Source organism: Equus caballus, chromosome 29 (assembly GCF_041296265.1).
Source record: "Equus caballus isolate H_3958 breed thoroughbred chromosome 29, TB-T2T, whole genome shotgun sequence".
Lineage (NCBI taxonomy): Eukaryota > Metazoa > Chordata > Mammalia > Perissodactyla > Equidae > Equus > Equus caballus.
The window spans coordinates 11,813,303-11,826,828 of NC_091712.1; the positions used below are offsets into that span (position 1 = coordinate 11,813,303).

Below are 13,526 nucleotides of genomic sequence, written 5' to 3' on the forward strand. Positions count from 1 at the left end.
CCACAAACTGGTAGTAGTTATATTTCTTTACTAGCGACTCCTTCTCATGTAATCCCACTCCTAACTACTCTACAGTTCAAGTGAACACCTGGTGGTGACAGGGCCCCTACTGTGTCTGGCCCCAGGGTGCTTCACCACTCATTGTTCCCCACGTATCTGTAAATCATCCCTTCTTTAGACCCTGCTCAGTTACCCCAGTTAGCTGCTCTCTTTCCTTCTTGGACATTGACTAATACAAGCGGTTCTTTGTCAGTGTTTGTTGAATGAATGAATGAACACCTGTTTTACTGTATAAAGATAATAATCCTCAGCCCAAACCATGGCTGAAGTTGTTATGATGAGTCAATAAGAAACAGGAAGTGAACATGTTTTTTTAGGAAAACATGGGAGTTCGGAAGCATGGTTCTCAAATGTGAGAGTGCATCAGAACCACCTGGAGGTCTTGTTAAGCCCACATTGCTCAGCTACACCTCCAGACATTCTGATTTGGCAGGCCTAGGGGGAGGGAGGATTAATAATTTGCATTTATGACAAGTTTTCAGGTGATGTTGATGCTTCCAGGCTGGAGCCCAGTTCGAGAAACACCGCCCTAGAGAAATGCCCGAGGTTCTTGTTGCTGACAGACCCCAATCTCACGGTTGCACTAACCAACTTTAAAAACACAACAGACCAAGTGCAATGCAATCTATGTTTTATTTTATACTTCTCTGATCATTAAAATCTAAACAGAGGTTTTTGCGAAAAGAGAAAGTAAAAAAAAAAGAAAGCAGTGACAAGATTAAATGCTGGGAGCAGACAAGGGCTGCGGAGGCCCGTCCTGGGCAGAGCTGCACACACCTGCAGGGCGCACCAGTAGAGCAGCCCGCAGCGCTGGGTCCAGTGAATACAGCAGGAAAGCCACGGCTCAGAGCCCTGAGGCTTGGACACACAATGCTCTCCTTCCCGCTCCAATCCAGTTCCGCTGCACGGGCACGAACGGTGCGAACACATCCCCCAAAGCGTGCGGGACATCCTCCTTCCTTCAGCATCTTCAGGCTGGAGTGCCCCACTCTCCACACACGTGCACACCAATTCACACGCCCAGCATGTGGGCACACACTCACACCCAGGCACGCGCAGTCACACTCACACAATCACAGACAATGCTTGTGATTTCAGGCCTCCATCACGGGTTCAGGTTCCAACTGCAGCGTCAAGGTGTGTGTGAGCCTCCTCAGCAGACTGACAAAGGGCCACTGCAGAGCAGGGCGGCCAGGGAGAACCTGCCTTCTGTGCCCCATTGGTGTGAGGGAAATCCTACTGAACTGGGGTTGCCTGGGCTCATTGAGGAGGTCCCGACACTGGTTCGGAGATGCCAACTAGCTCTGCCTCGCTCCTCAATACCCAGCTGACAAGAAAGCAGAGTGCCAGGAGGCCAGTCCCTAGGAGGTCCCCCAGCCCTGTGAGGTATGGAATACAGTGATTGTCTGGATCCAGGGCATGGTGCCACGTCAGCCGAACCATCACTTCTGCCAGGTATAGCAGGATTGTCACCTGTCATAAGAGCAAACAGACACAAAAGATTATGACCAAGTCAGAAGGCCAAGTGTTGCCAAGAAATACTAGCGGATTTCAAGGGAAGACACCAAGGTGGACACGACAACCCCAGGCAGTCCCCTTCTTCCAGCTTCTCTTGGGGTCTGACACCCGGCTCTGAGCTCATGAAGAAGCCCGAGAGCCCATCCTCACATGCTTGCCTAGACTCCCTCCCTGTGGTCAGGCCATGCTCTGGGCATCCCGAGGTGCTACACAGACCTGCTGCCACTGTCTGGGTCACACCTTTGGGCTGGAACAAGTTGACTTGACCCCTGGAAGACGGGAACTGTGTCCGCAGGTACAGGAACCCCCACCCCCGCTCCTTCGGCATCTCATCCAGGCAGGGGACAGAGCCTGCTGGCTGACAGACCAAAGAATGTTGCTTTGCTGCTGCTGCGGTCATCTTTACCTGGATCAGCCCTGCTAGTAGACAGAACACCACAAAGGTCTTGCTGTTTGGGACCGAATGGCCTTCCACCAGGTAGATGACACAGAAGAAAATCAGATGGCCTGGAACCACCAGAAAGAGCAGGACTCGGGCTGACATGGAATTGATTTCTGGAAGAAACAGAACCAAGGAGGTTGCATAACCTGCTTGGCAGCAGAGGCCACTTTATCAGGTGACAGTCTCCAGTGAGGCATCCACATTCATCACTACACGAGTGTTTACTGAGCACCTACCATGTGTCAGGCGTGTTCGAACATATGGGGGTACAGTCCTATCCCTTAACTCACGGAGCTGACATTTTAAGGAAGAGAGAAAAACCAGGATCAAGTAGCAGAAACAGAGAAGAAAGGTCATTTCAAACTGTGATGAGTACTAGGAAGAAAATAAACCAGGGTAATGTGATAGATAATGAAGTCTACAGGAGTGGGAATGAGCTACTGGGGACTGGAGCCTTCTCAAGGGGATGACATTTAGGCTGAGATCTGAATCTCAGGGAGAGGATTACAGGCAGAGAAAAAAGAGCGCGCAAGTGGCTTAAAGTGGCAGAGAGCTTGGGCTATTGAGGAGCGCAGGCTCAGGCGTGGGGTCAGCGAGCCCGGGAGGGTGGCACACGCCAGGGCCTCGGGCAGCCCCTTCCTCACGCGAAGCCGCTGGGACCCTGTCCGCACATTCTCTTCAGGCTTCAGCACTCTGTGAGTTGGAGATTCTGCGAGAAACGTGATTTAGCCCGCTGCAGCCACACTCTTTTTAAAACTGTAACATGTGAATGTGATGGCCTTCTCCCACAGAAATATTTCCCATGAAAAGCAAGTTTCCATTTGCCTCCAAGTTAAAATAACGTGCTGCATCAACTTAATGAGGAAAAGGAACAAAAACCGTATGTAGCCGAGAAGTTAAAAAGTCTCCTGTAAAGTAACATGTAGAGAGAGGGTGAGAACACACAGGGCACCCAACTTTATTCATGATAAAAAGTCAGACACAGTACAAAAGGATTCTTTCCAAAAGATTTACAGTGGAAGCAAGATAATTACTATCGGCTGCTGGCATTAAAATTCAAGAAAATCTACAGAAACACTATATGAACAATAAGGATTCAGTAAAATACTTAGGTGCTGCTATAGACTGAACTTCTGTTTCTCCCCCAAATCCACATGTTATCTGGTGTTAGGAGGCGGGGCCTTTGGGAGGTGATTAGGTCCTGAGGGTGGAGCCTCATGAATGGAATCAGCATCCTGATAAAAGAGACCCAGGGAGCCCCCACAGCCCTTCCACCATGTGAGGACACAGTGACAAGACAGCTGGTGAGGAAGCAGGCCCTCACCAGACACCGACTCTGCAGGTGACTCATCTTGAACTTCCAGCCACCAGAACTACAAGAAACAAATTTCTTTTGTTTATAAGCAATTCAGTCTATGATTCTGTTATAGCAGCCTGAAGTAAGACAGGGACATAAATAATGTAGAAAGTAAATAGTTTTCCCATATACAAACGACAAGTCAGAAAATATAATGGGGACTTCCACTTCTAGACAAGATGGGGTAGAACACAGTTCTTCCTATTCTTCTCACTAAATACAACTAAAAACCCTGGACGTTATCTATAACACAAACATAAGAAGTTTCTGAAAGGTAGAGAGAAAAGGTAGGCTGGCCAAGGACCTTGAGCCCCAGGGAACAACTTGGTGGTGAGCTCCCTGAGTTGTCGTTGTCGTTTCTTTTGCCTCCTGTAGCCCAGACTGGGTGCTGGAGGAGCCAGCAACCCAGAGATGTCAATGGGCACAGGTCAAAAATGGGCAGTGAACAAAAGTCTGCTCTCTCTAGCCAAAGGTCTAGAAAAGGGGCAGCATAGAAAAACAGAGAACTTTTAGACGATAACTGCTCTACTCCAGCGAAACATGACAGGAAAAGCTGCAGCCCCATCTCTATCAGCAAAAGCCAAGTGGGGTGCCTGGACTTCCGCCCTCATCCAGGTGGAACATGCCACACACGCCTCTGGATGAGGTGGTGTAAGAGAAAGCTGAGTGGGGAATAAGGGGCACTCTGCCCGGTGGTCATGAGCCCCCACAACCACAGCAGTGAAGACCATGTGGGGAGCAACAACAAGGCGCTCTCTCCCTCCCAGCCGGGTACATCAGCGGAGCACGGGTTCCCGCCCTGCCCCCCAGGAGTGACGCACTCCTCTCCCCTAGGTGTCAGTGGAGACAGAGGGGACCCCGGACACCCCCTGCCCCCAACCCCCGGCAGGAAGAAAGCAGTGCATACCCTGTCCACCGAGGGTGCGGTGTCAGAGGAGGCCAGCTAAAAGAGAAGACGTAAGTGACATCCAGAGGCTCATCACAGAATAACTCAAATGTCCGGGATCCAACCTAAAATCCCTTAGAGCAAGAAAAACCTCAACTTGATGAGCAAAGACAAACACTGAGATGACGCAGATGGTAGAATTATCTGAAAATGACTTTAATTAATCCATTATAAAATGCTTCAACCAGCAATTACAAACACACTTGAAAAAACAATAAAAATAGAAAATCTCAGTAAAGAAGAAATAGAAGATACAAAGAACTATATAGAAATCTTAGAACAGAAAAAATACAATAGCCAAAACGCCCCAAACAATTCAATGAATGGGATCAATGAGTAGGACGGAGAGGACAGAGGAAAGAATCTGTGAACTTGAAGAAAGAACTATAGAAATTAGTCAATCTAAACAAGAGAGAGTAAAAAACGTCTAACAGTCACATCATCAGAGTATCAGAAGAAAAGGAGGAAGAGAGTTGGGCTGAAAACGTATTCAAAGAAACAATGGCTTAAAATTTCCCCCAATTTGGCAAAAGATAAATTTATGTATTCAAGGAGCTGAATGAACTCAAGAAATCCACACCAATGCACATCACAATCCAAAGTCTAAAAAGTAAAGAAAAAGTAGAGAAATGACACCTTACGTATACGGCAAAAATAATTCACACAACAGCAACTTCTCATCAGAAACCACGGAGGACGGAAGGAAGTGGCACATTTTTCAAGTGTTGAAAAGAACTATCAACCCCGAATTTTACATCCAGTGAAAACATCCTTCAGAAATGTGCCAGCAGACCCACCCTAAAAGAATAGCTAAAGGTATTGAAACAGAAAGGAAACGCTAAAAAAAATTGTAGCAAGATAAAAGATCCAGAGGCTGGCCCAGTGGTGCAGCGGTTAAGTTCACACATTCCCCTTCAGCGGCCTGGGGTTCACCGGTTCGGACCCCGGGTGCGGACAGGGCACTGCTTGGCAAGCCATGCTGTGGGAGGCGTCCCACATATAAAGTAGAGGAAGATGGGCATGGATGTTAGCTCCGGGCCAGTCTTCCTCAGCAAAAAGAGGAGGATTGGCAGCAGTTAGCTCAGGGCTAGTCTTCCTCAAAATAATTAATTTTTAAAAAAACATTAAAAAAAAATCCAGTTTTTCAAAGTAACAAAATGATAAAAACACCTCCAATGGTTCTCTGAAAAGAATCCAGACTGCCTCCTCAAGCTTCAAGACACCTTGGAGACTCCTTCCCACCTCTCCGGCCTCAGCTTCCCTCATCCTCTCCCTTGCTCATTACGCCCAGGTTTCACTGACCTTTCAGTTCTTCAGACTTACCGAGCTCCTTCCTGCCTCGGGGCCTTTGCTCAGGCTGTGCCCTCTGCCTCGAATGCTCTCTGCTCCAGCATGCCTCCTTCCCAACCAAGCCCTGCTCATCCCCAGAGAGGAATTTCCCAACCCCAATCTAAGTAGCTCCTACAATTCTTTTTCATTGTACCCTGTGCTTTAGCCTTTTAGAACATACAATTTGTAGTTATGTGCTCTCTTTTGTGTGTTTACGTGCTCTTCTAGAGCACGTATATCCACGAGGACAAGAACAAAGCTTTCTCTGTCTCACCACTGTAACTGACACCTAGTGCCTGGTAGACATTCAGTAAATATTTGAGTGAATGAATGAATCAATTAAAAGTAGGCTGGGGTGTCGGGTCTCTGGGAGGAGGAGCTCTGTCCTTGAGGATCTGTGCTGAGGTCAGCACTGGTCTTAGATATTCATGGCTACAAACACCAGATTCCAAAGACGTCAATTTGTACTTACTTAAAGAAATGGCTACATGGCCTCCGGAAGATACCAGACCCACCTGAGGTGCAGAAAGTGGAGCACGGGTTAGGCCAGAACTTTTTCATCCCGAGGGGCAGGACCCCAGGCGTGCTCCATGTGTGCAGGTAGGTGGAGATCTGACTGGTCTGAATGGCCACCAGATTGCCACCAACACCTGGAAGGAGACAAAGAACCTGGTTTCCCCTTCTTTATGCCAGTCTCTGTGTTCTATCCCTTATTTCAAGTCCACCTCCTCCACGGAGCCTTCCTTGACTGACTCAGCACTTGATCTCCTTTCCTTCCCTCCCACTTGACCACAGACCTTGTTTGGCACCAAGCAAGAATGGCCTGGACCTCGTGAGTGAGGTATCAAGGCAGTAACTACATCACCTTGACAGCGGGCACCTCTTAAGACAAAGGAAGTGTGACTGTCCAATGAGGTTCTCGACACACATTTGTTGGGGGAGGGAGAGTGGGAGGAAGAGAGGGAGGAGGGAGGTGAGGGAGGGGAGAGAGTGGATGGAGAGTCTATGGGAGGATATCTTCATAAGCCACTCAAAGACATAGGAAGTGACAGGAACTGGACTACAGACTGGAATATCTGAGAAAATAAAAGGGATTTTTTTCACCTCAAGGTGGGAAAAGGAAAGAGAAGAGTGGGAAGAGCGGCGAGGGGAAAGAGAAATGATCCTATGGCGACAGAGCTGGTGCTTATTGCTGAGGCTCCCGGCTCCCCCAGGGAGCTGATCGTGCCAGGGCCAGAGGGCTGACAAGGTCACACTGAGCTCCTTCTGCAAGAGACAGCCTTTGGGCTGGCAGAGAAAAGGGGCTGCCCATGGTGACCGTCTCCTTCAGAGGGGGAGTGGCTTGCCCCCATTCTACTTCCCCAGTCCCACAGAGAACAATCCCTCACTGAACCAGATGTGCCCCAGTGGCGGAGACCCACTGCCTTGGCTTCTCCAGAGGATGCAGACGATAGTCTGTGGATCTACTTTGCTTGGCCCACACACGAATTTAAAAGAAGGAAAAAATAACTCAAATTAATTGGCAGCCTTTACAAATTAGGCCCTTCACGCTGATTCCTGGCTTCTAACAAATAAGCTCAGGCAGCTCTGGACCTCCATCCCACCAGGGAGAACTGGCTGAAGCTGAGCAGGCACCACTCCCCTCACAGCACGGACATGTCCCGCAGTGTTCCCTGGGCCTCGCCACTCCTTACTGCCTGGTTCTTGTCTTACCTGCTTAACTCGTTCAGATTGCTTGACTGGCCTCTACAGGCATCTGAGTTGGTGACATCCAAGGAAATGTTTCCAAGCTTATGGCCATCTGGACTGGACTTAGCTATTGCTCTCTTCCTTCCTAATGGCCAGGCCTTGTGCTAGGAACAGGCCCTGTGCAACTCTGTCAGGGTGTAGACCTGCTGGGTGGCCCAACATACAAGGAACACAGGCCTCGGTTCCTACAGAGGTTGGGGGGATGGTGCCCAAGGGCATCTGAAACCTGTTTCTGCAGTCCCAGAAGGCCAGGGCCTGGCCATCAAGCAAACCGTGCAATAAGTTCTCTTTGGTTCCTCTCCTGACCAGTCAGTCCCATTTACAAAGCCTTATCAGAAACTGGACATAAACCAAGCTTTGGTTAAAAGAAGGGTCCTTGCCACAAATGTCCACAGGGTCTAAGCCTAGAAGGTGAATCAGTGAAGGGTTGGGTGGCACACAATAGGGAATGGAGAGGACTGAGGCAAATTGGACAGCATAGGTCCTGCCTCGATAGCAGGTGATTCCAGCCCTACCCGCAATGTAAACCCAGTATTGTCATAGCCTTACTTTTTAAGAAGACAGAAATCCAGATTTTTATGTGTAAATGTCTGAGTTTTAAATGTCATCAATAAATCTAAGTTAAAATAAAAGAAAAACTATGAGAAGCCAACACTCCCGTTCTGAAGACCACATTCCGTCAGCAGGTGCCACGAACCCTGGGTTAAACTGTGTGTGCCTTCAAGGCACGGGATTTAGCTCTGCGGGAAGTTCAAGTCTCAGGCGCACCTATGAGGAACGGGGCGTGTGCCAGTGGAGCAGGGGGCAGGGCATTCTCCCCTGGGGTCTCCTTCTGGCTGAGGAAAACCAGCCCCAGCAGCCCCCGCCCAGCAGCAGCATGGGCACAGCTCAGCTTCCCGACTCTGCCTCCAAGGGCCTAGGGCTGGATCTCTGAAGTCATTGCTATTCAGGTCCCACCACCCAGGCCCTGGGGGCCAACCCAACCCAAGGACCCCATGTAACAGGGATCCCCAATACCTACCACATATGATAGGAGTAAACACAGCCATGCCTTTGAACTGCGGTTTAGAAATGGTTTTGTTCAAGATGAGTCCTCCAAAACTGGAGAGAGAGCAGATGGCAGTCAAACGATTAGAGGTTAAGCTTGAAGCTGGCCTTGCAAACCTTCTCTATACAAACTGCCTTATCAGCCTTAGTAAACACCCAGCTTAGCAGACGCTTTTCTTACCCCTACATAAAACATCTGTCGAAGCCGAGCAGGTCTCCTGGGTGCCCTGTGCACCCCGCACATGCGTCTCCAGCACTATTCTGAGTCTCAGCTGTTCCAGAAGGCCCATCAGATAACATCAGCCCATTAAAAACAAACAACACACTTCTTTCCGAGGTGACTTACTTGGCTCTGTGACATGACAGCCCCGGAACTGCAACTGAGCTAGTCTTTAGCAAAAAACGGAACCTGCGTGAGTATCATCTCATGCCCCTTGCTCTTGGAAGATGCCGCAGTAAGATTTCACTCCCACCAGACCCTGGAGTTGAGCAACGGCTGCCCCATCCCTAGAGGCCTGGAGAAGTGACATCAACTTCTGTAAGGAGCCCAAGAGCCTTCTGGAAGCAAAGACACCTAGACCAGAATCTCTTTTCCCTGAGAGTCAAAGTGTAGAAAAGCACCTCAGAAAGAGGTGGGGTAGCCCCTGTCAGGATCTACTAGTGGAAAAGGCCCTCAAGGATGGGCTGGAGAACAGAAGACCTGGGTTCAGCAGAGGGCCTGTGGGCCCAGGAGGACTAATCTCAGCCTTTCTGGGTCCCAGCAGCAGCCACGCTGTGGAAACGGTATTCACAGAGCCATCGCCTGGAGGCCAGGTGAAGGGCTCCTTGCAGCCTAAGCAGGGGTCCAGGCCAGCAAGAGCTGTGGCAGCAGGGCAGCGGGAGACCCTGTATCCTACAGTGGGAGACCCAGAATCCTACAGTGGGAGACCCTGTATCCTACAGCGGGACAGTGGGAGACCCAGTATCCCACAGTGGGAGACCCTGTATCCTACAGTGGGAGACCCAGTATCCTACAGTGGGACAGTGGGAGACCCAGTATCCCACAGTGGGAGACCCAGTATCCTACAGTGCCGCGAGAGGGCAGGGGCTGTGGCACCAGTGCACTCATCTGACACTTCCAGGTCTGGCTCTTCCCAGCTCCATGGAGCTCTGGCAGTTGTAAACAGGACGGCCTCTCAGAATAAATAAGGTCTAGAGGTGATGGTGAGAGAGAGGGAGAGAAGAGTAAAGAGGTGTGACTCAGCCGGCAGCAGGAGTTAGTGAAGGAGCCTACACCACAGTGCACTCCCACCGTGACCACTGAGGCAGGAAGTGCCGCCCTCGCTCCAGGGGCTCCCGGGCTCTCACAGAGGGCAGGGGGTGGCATGGGGAGGAGGACAGAGAGGGCAGTGGCTCTCGCCCATGCTCACCTGCTGATGACCATCGCTAGGATGATTGGGAACCACCCAAACTTCAGAATCTTCACGATGGGTGGGTTTTGCTTGGCAATGAGGACCCACACAGGGGTCAAGGCCGTGAAGCCGATGCAGACCAGCAGCGTCAGATGCCGACTGTCTGGGAAGAGAAAGAGAAAGGAGATGCAGGCCAGAGCACACGGGCACGGCCTGGCAGGCGGGGGCCTGGCTTGCAGAGACGAGAGGTGGGCTGGGAACTAAAGGCAGCAGAGGTCTGAGGAGATGCCTCTGTCCTCAGTAGGTTATGGTGGCCCATCCCAACGTCCCTTCCAAAGGATTTTCACCATCCTGTTAAGCAGCTGGAGAAGCTCCTCTGTCCTCAATTCCTGCCACATTCACCTTCACTCCTCTGACTTTTTTGCTATTTTCCTGACGTAAGGACCCGCCTCCATCTCCTCCCACCCCAAACTTATTATTACTGTAATGGTTCCATTTATGAGGTCATGACCACAGGCCAGCACTGTGCTCAGCACCTCCTGGGCACAAAGTCATTTCATATTCTCAACAACCCCACTCAGATAGCCATGCAAGGAGACTGCAGTGTAAAGAGGTGGCCCGCCCAGGACATGAGCTACCAAGCAGTGAAGTCAAGGCTACAGCCTGGGTCTGTGGGAAGCCAGAGTTGGTTAGTGATGGCTGTCCTGCTCCCGGCTGAGGAGTGACATCCTCGGCAGCCGTGTCTCTCATTGGGCCCAGACCACGGCCAGCTTTGTGGCTACTCGTGTCCCTGTGCCATCTTCTCCAACTAGTGAGAGCCATGAAGCAGATCTGGGTCTGGATCAGCCTGCTGTACCTGAGGCCAGGCCAGGCCGGGGCCTTGTGCACTTGGGCACGCACATGGGTAACACTCTTGCTCACTCCCTTCCTGTCTTGTACTGTGAGTGTGTGAGTTCACCTTCCACATGCACACAAGACAAGACAGCAGCTTTCTCTACGACTGTCCTCTCATCCCTGGACACACCCCCCAAGGGCAGGCTCAAGGTGGTACATGCCCCTCTGCCAAGGCGGCCCTAGTACTGAGAAGGATCCAGGCATGAGTCTGTGTCACATGTCCCCTTTCTCTGGGGAGCATCATGAAGAGCATGCCCCTCTTGCCCTTCTCTGCACTAAACAATCATGGTCCATTCTTCTGCCACAGGGAGGCCCATCTCCTTGGGCAGCTGGAAGGAAAGACAGGCCACAGGTACCCAAGGCTGGCTACAAAGTGCTTCATGATGGAAGCAGTTGGCTTCTTTGCCATCCCAGGAGAGAGGAGGTGGACCCAGCAAGCGCTCAGCAAGTCTAAAATCTAAAAGGCTCCGAGAAACAGCAGCCTCCAGAAGCAGGAAAATCTGCATCTAGTCTAATTTTCCTAGAACTACTCAGAAGCCCTGGGAGAGGTTCCACCTCCTATTCTCCCGGCACAGTGACGAATCCTTCCTCTGCACATGGTCTCTTCCCAACTACACTGGGAGGTGTGATGGTCAAGGGCTCACTCCTCAGCCAGTGAAGACTTACCTGACACATGCCAGGCCTGGTGAGTCCCCAGGGTGCACCCAAGATAAATTCAGTCTAATTGGAGAGACAGATGGTCTAATAACAGTTCAACACCTACTGAGCCATGTGTGCAGATACGCACTATTTCAGCAGGAGCTCAGTGTGGGTGGAGGGGCAGGGTCTGGGGAGGCCTGTGACTCACATTTATTTTGCAAATCACACTTGATTAACTAACCCATACACAAATCTTCTTTGAAATTCAGTTTGGTTTAAAAATAAAATTAGGTCATCCTCTTATTAGCTCTTCACTGCCACTTCCATGAACTTTGAGACTCCCTCAAACCACTCCATATTGTTAGCGGTAAGCAATTCCCAGGATGGTGAAGAGACAGTCCCAGAGGTGGGACAGAAGCGATCCCAGCGCTGTCCTACTCTCAGTCACACTTGTTTCGTTGATCTGCTTCAGTTGACAACACGTAAAAACTGGGTCATCTTAAATCCCTGGGCAACGATAACTTGGAGCTTTGCTGCAGCTGCGCCTTTGTCAAGGGCATTTCCTCTAAGTGACCGCCACCACATGCCCCACCGTTACCCACTGTCTTCAGCCCCATCCACTCCACTCATTTAAGCTACAGGCATTTGGATGTGACCACGCTCAGAATCAACATTCACTAGATCCCAACAAGATGTGCAGCCATCGCAGTGAGACACACCAGGTGGACAGGAAAACTAACACCCGGGGGGAGTGGTCAGCTGCAGAAGTCCCGCAGGGGAGACCATTCAGGCAAGGGGGACACTGTCTGCCCACACCGCCCCAGACACTGGCAAGGCTCTGTGCCCCAGGGCAAACCTGAGGAGGGCGACGGCCTCTCGTGGAGTGAGGGCCTCTGGCCTTGAGGCCCTGTTGCCACAAGCTGTGTGAACACCTCCCTTGGCAGCTGACCATGTCACGGGGCCACCTTCTGAGGAGCCTTGGGCTTCTCCTGCCTGGCGCCTGCAAGGACAGTTACGTGCTGCTGCTGCCCATGGCAGTGACGCTCCCTCTTGGAGTCGTTGCTTGTGTGGTTTATGTGTCCAGTGTGAACTGCCTTCCCAAGGAGGCACTGTCACCTGCCAGGATGCTTTGAAAGTAGCCAGGCCAGTCTCAGGCCCCCCAGGCATCCTGGTGCACCCTGTCCTAAGGAGGACACTCACAGCCTCTGCCTCTGCTGCCCTGAGCAGCTCGGCCCCTTCTAACACAGCTGGGAGGGTCTGAGGCTCTTGCTGCAGAACACCTTGAAATTGTGATGACGCCGAGTTTGTCTCTGTAAAAGGATTTCTGACTCCATGACAGACATCGTAGGTTCCTTTCTGAGGGAACTCTGCCCAATTTGGCTGCTGCCAGCTGGCTGCAAATGTCCCCACCCCACCATGCTGGTGAGCCCCTCCTCCTGAGTCCCCCATACCTCTGTGTTTATAGAAGAAGCTGCTAACGAAAGCCAGGATGGACAACGTGACGAGGTCTCCCAGGCTGGCTGCAAGGGGTGTAGCGATGTTGTCTGGGTTGATCCCAAGCTTTCGAGCGCCAATCACTATGCAGACCATGAGCATCCCTGCAGAGAGGAGAGAGGAGGTGCACAGCGCCCGGGAGGAGGTGCAGGATGAGATGGTGGGAAGGAGGCTGCTCAGTCACTCGCCTCTACGCACACCAGCCCAGACTGGAGCCCCGTGCAGTGCAGGAGACCTGAGAGGCACACTTTCATGGCCGCCACGCCACCCGAGCCCCACTTTCCGCTCTGAGGCAGCTGTCACACGTGATCCAGCTCCTCATCCGCTGCCCAGGACTTAATCCAACAGCATGCCATGTGGATCTTTAAGAAGATACTTTGTATCTTGGCTACTGGCATTTTAACACTTCACCCCATATTCTGTGACTCTAAACATATTAGAATTGTCACCTCAATGCCTTCTTAAAGAAGCCACCACTGGCCACAGTTCTTGCCCTCCTTTGTGACCAGGTCACAGCTACTTTCTCTCTTCTGAAATATCAGTTCTAAGTGAATCTGAGTTTACACGGCCAAGCTCGTGGTCTGGTGACAATCCCACAGGGACTTCACATGGGGACACCACCACTTGGAGAGCACTCATTAAAAACCACCTCCGCCACTA

The 13,526-nt window shown here is 51.1% G+C and overlaps 1 protein-coding gene across 1 annotated transcript; it reads right to left on the reverse strand.

The window, feature by feature from the left end:
* Nucleotides 1-679: 679 nt before the first annotated feature.
* LOC138921359 (solute carrier family 41 member 3-like) lies at nt 680-12,967 on the reverse strand. The gene is made up of 6 exons (XM_070254858.1): nt 12,824-12,967; nt 9,858-10,002; nt 8,423-8,502; nt 6,168-6,302; nt 1,985-2,133; nt 680-1,533 (listed from the first exon to the last, which is right to left on the reverse strand). The coding sequence occupies exons 1-6, from the start codon at nt 12,960-12,962 to the stop codon at nt 1,321-1,323; spliced, it is 861 nt and encodes a 286-aa protein (XP_070110959.1). The 5' UTR covers nt 12,963-12,967; the 3' UTR covers nt 680-1,320.
* Nucleotides 12,968-13,526: the final 559 nt, after the last annotated feature.

Bases quoted from the DNA above. Each gene is read 5' to 3' on its own strand.
- LOC138921359 (XM_070254858.1), bottom strand. From the start codon at position 12,962: ATGGTCTGCATAGTGATTGGCGCTCGAAAGCTTGGGATCAACCCAGAC. The intron at 8,503-9,857 runs GTGAGCATGGGC...CTCTCTCTCCAG, and splicing joins CTAGCGATGGTCATCAGCAG to TTTTGGAGGACTCATCTTGA. The intron at 1,534-1,984 runs GTAAAGATGACC...CTCTTATGACAG, and splicing joins TACTAGCAGGGCTGATCCAG to GTGACAATCCTGCTATACCT.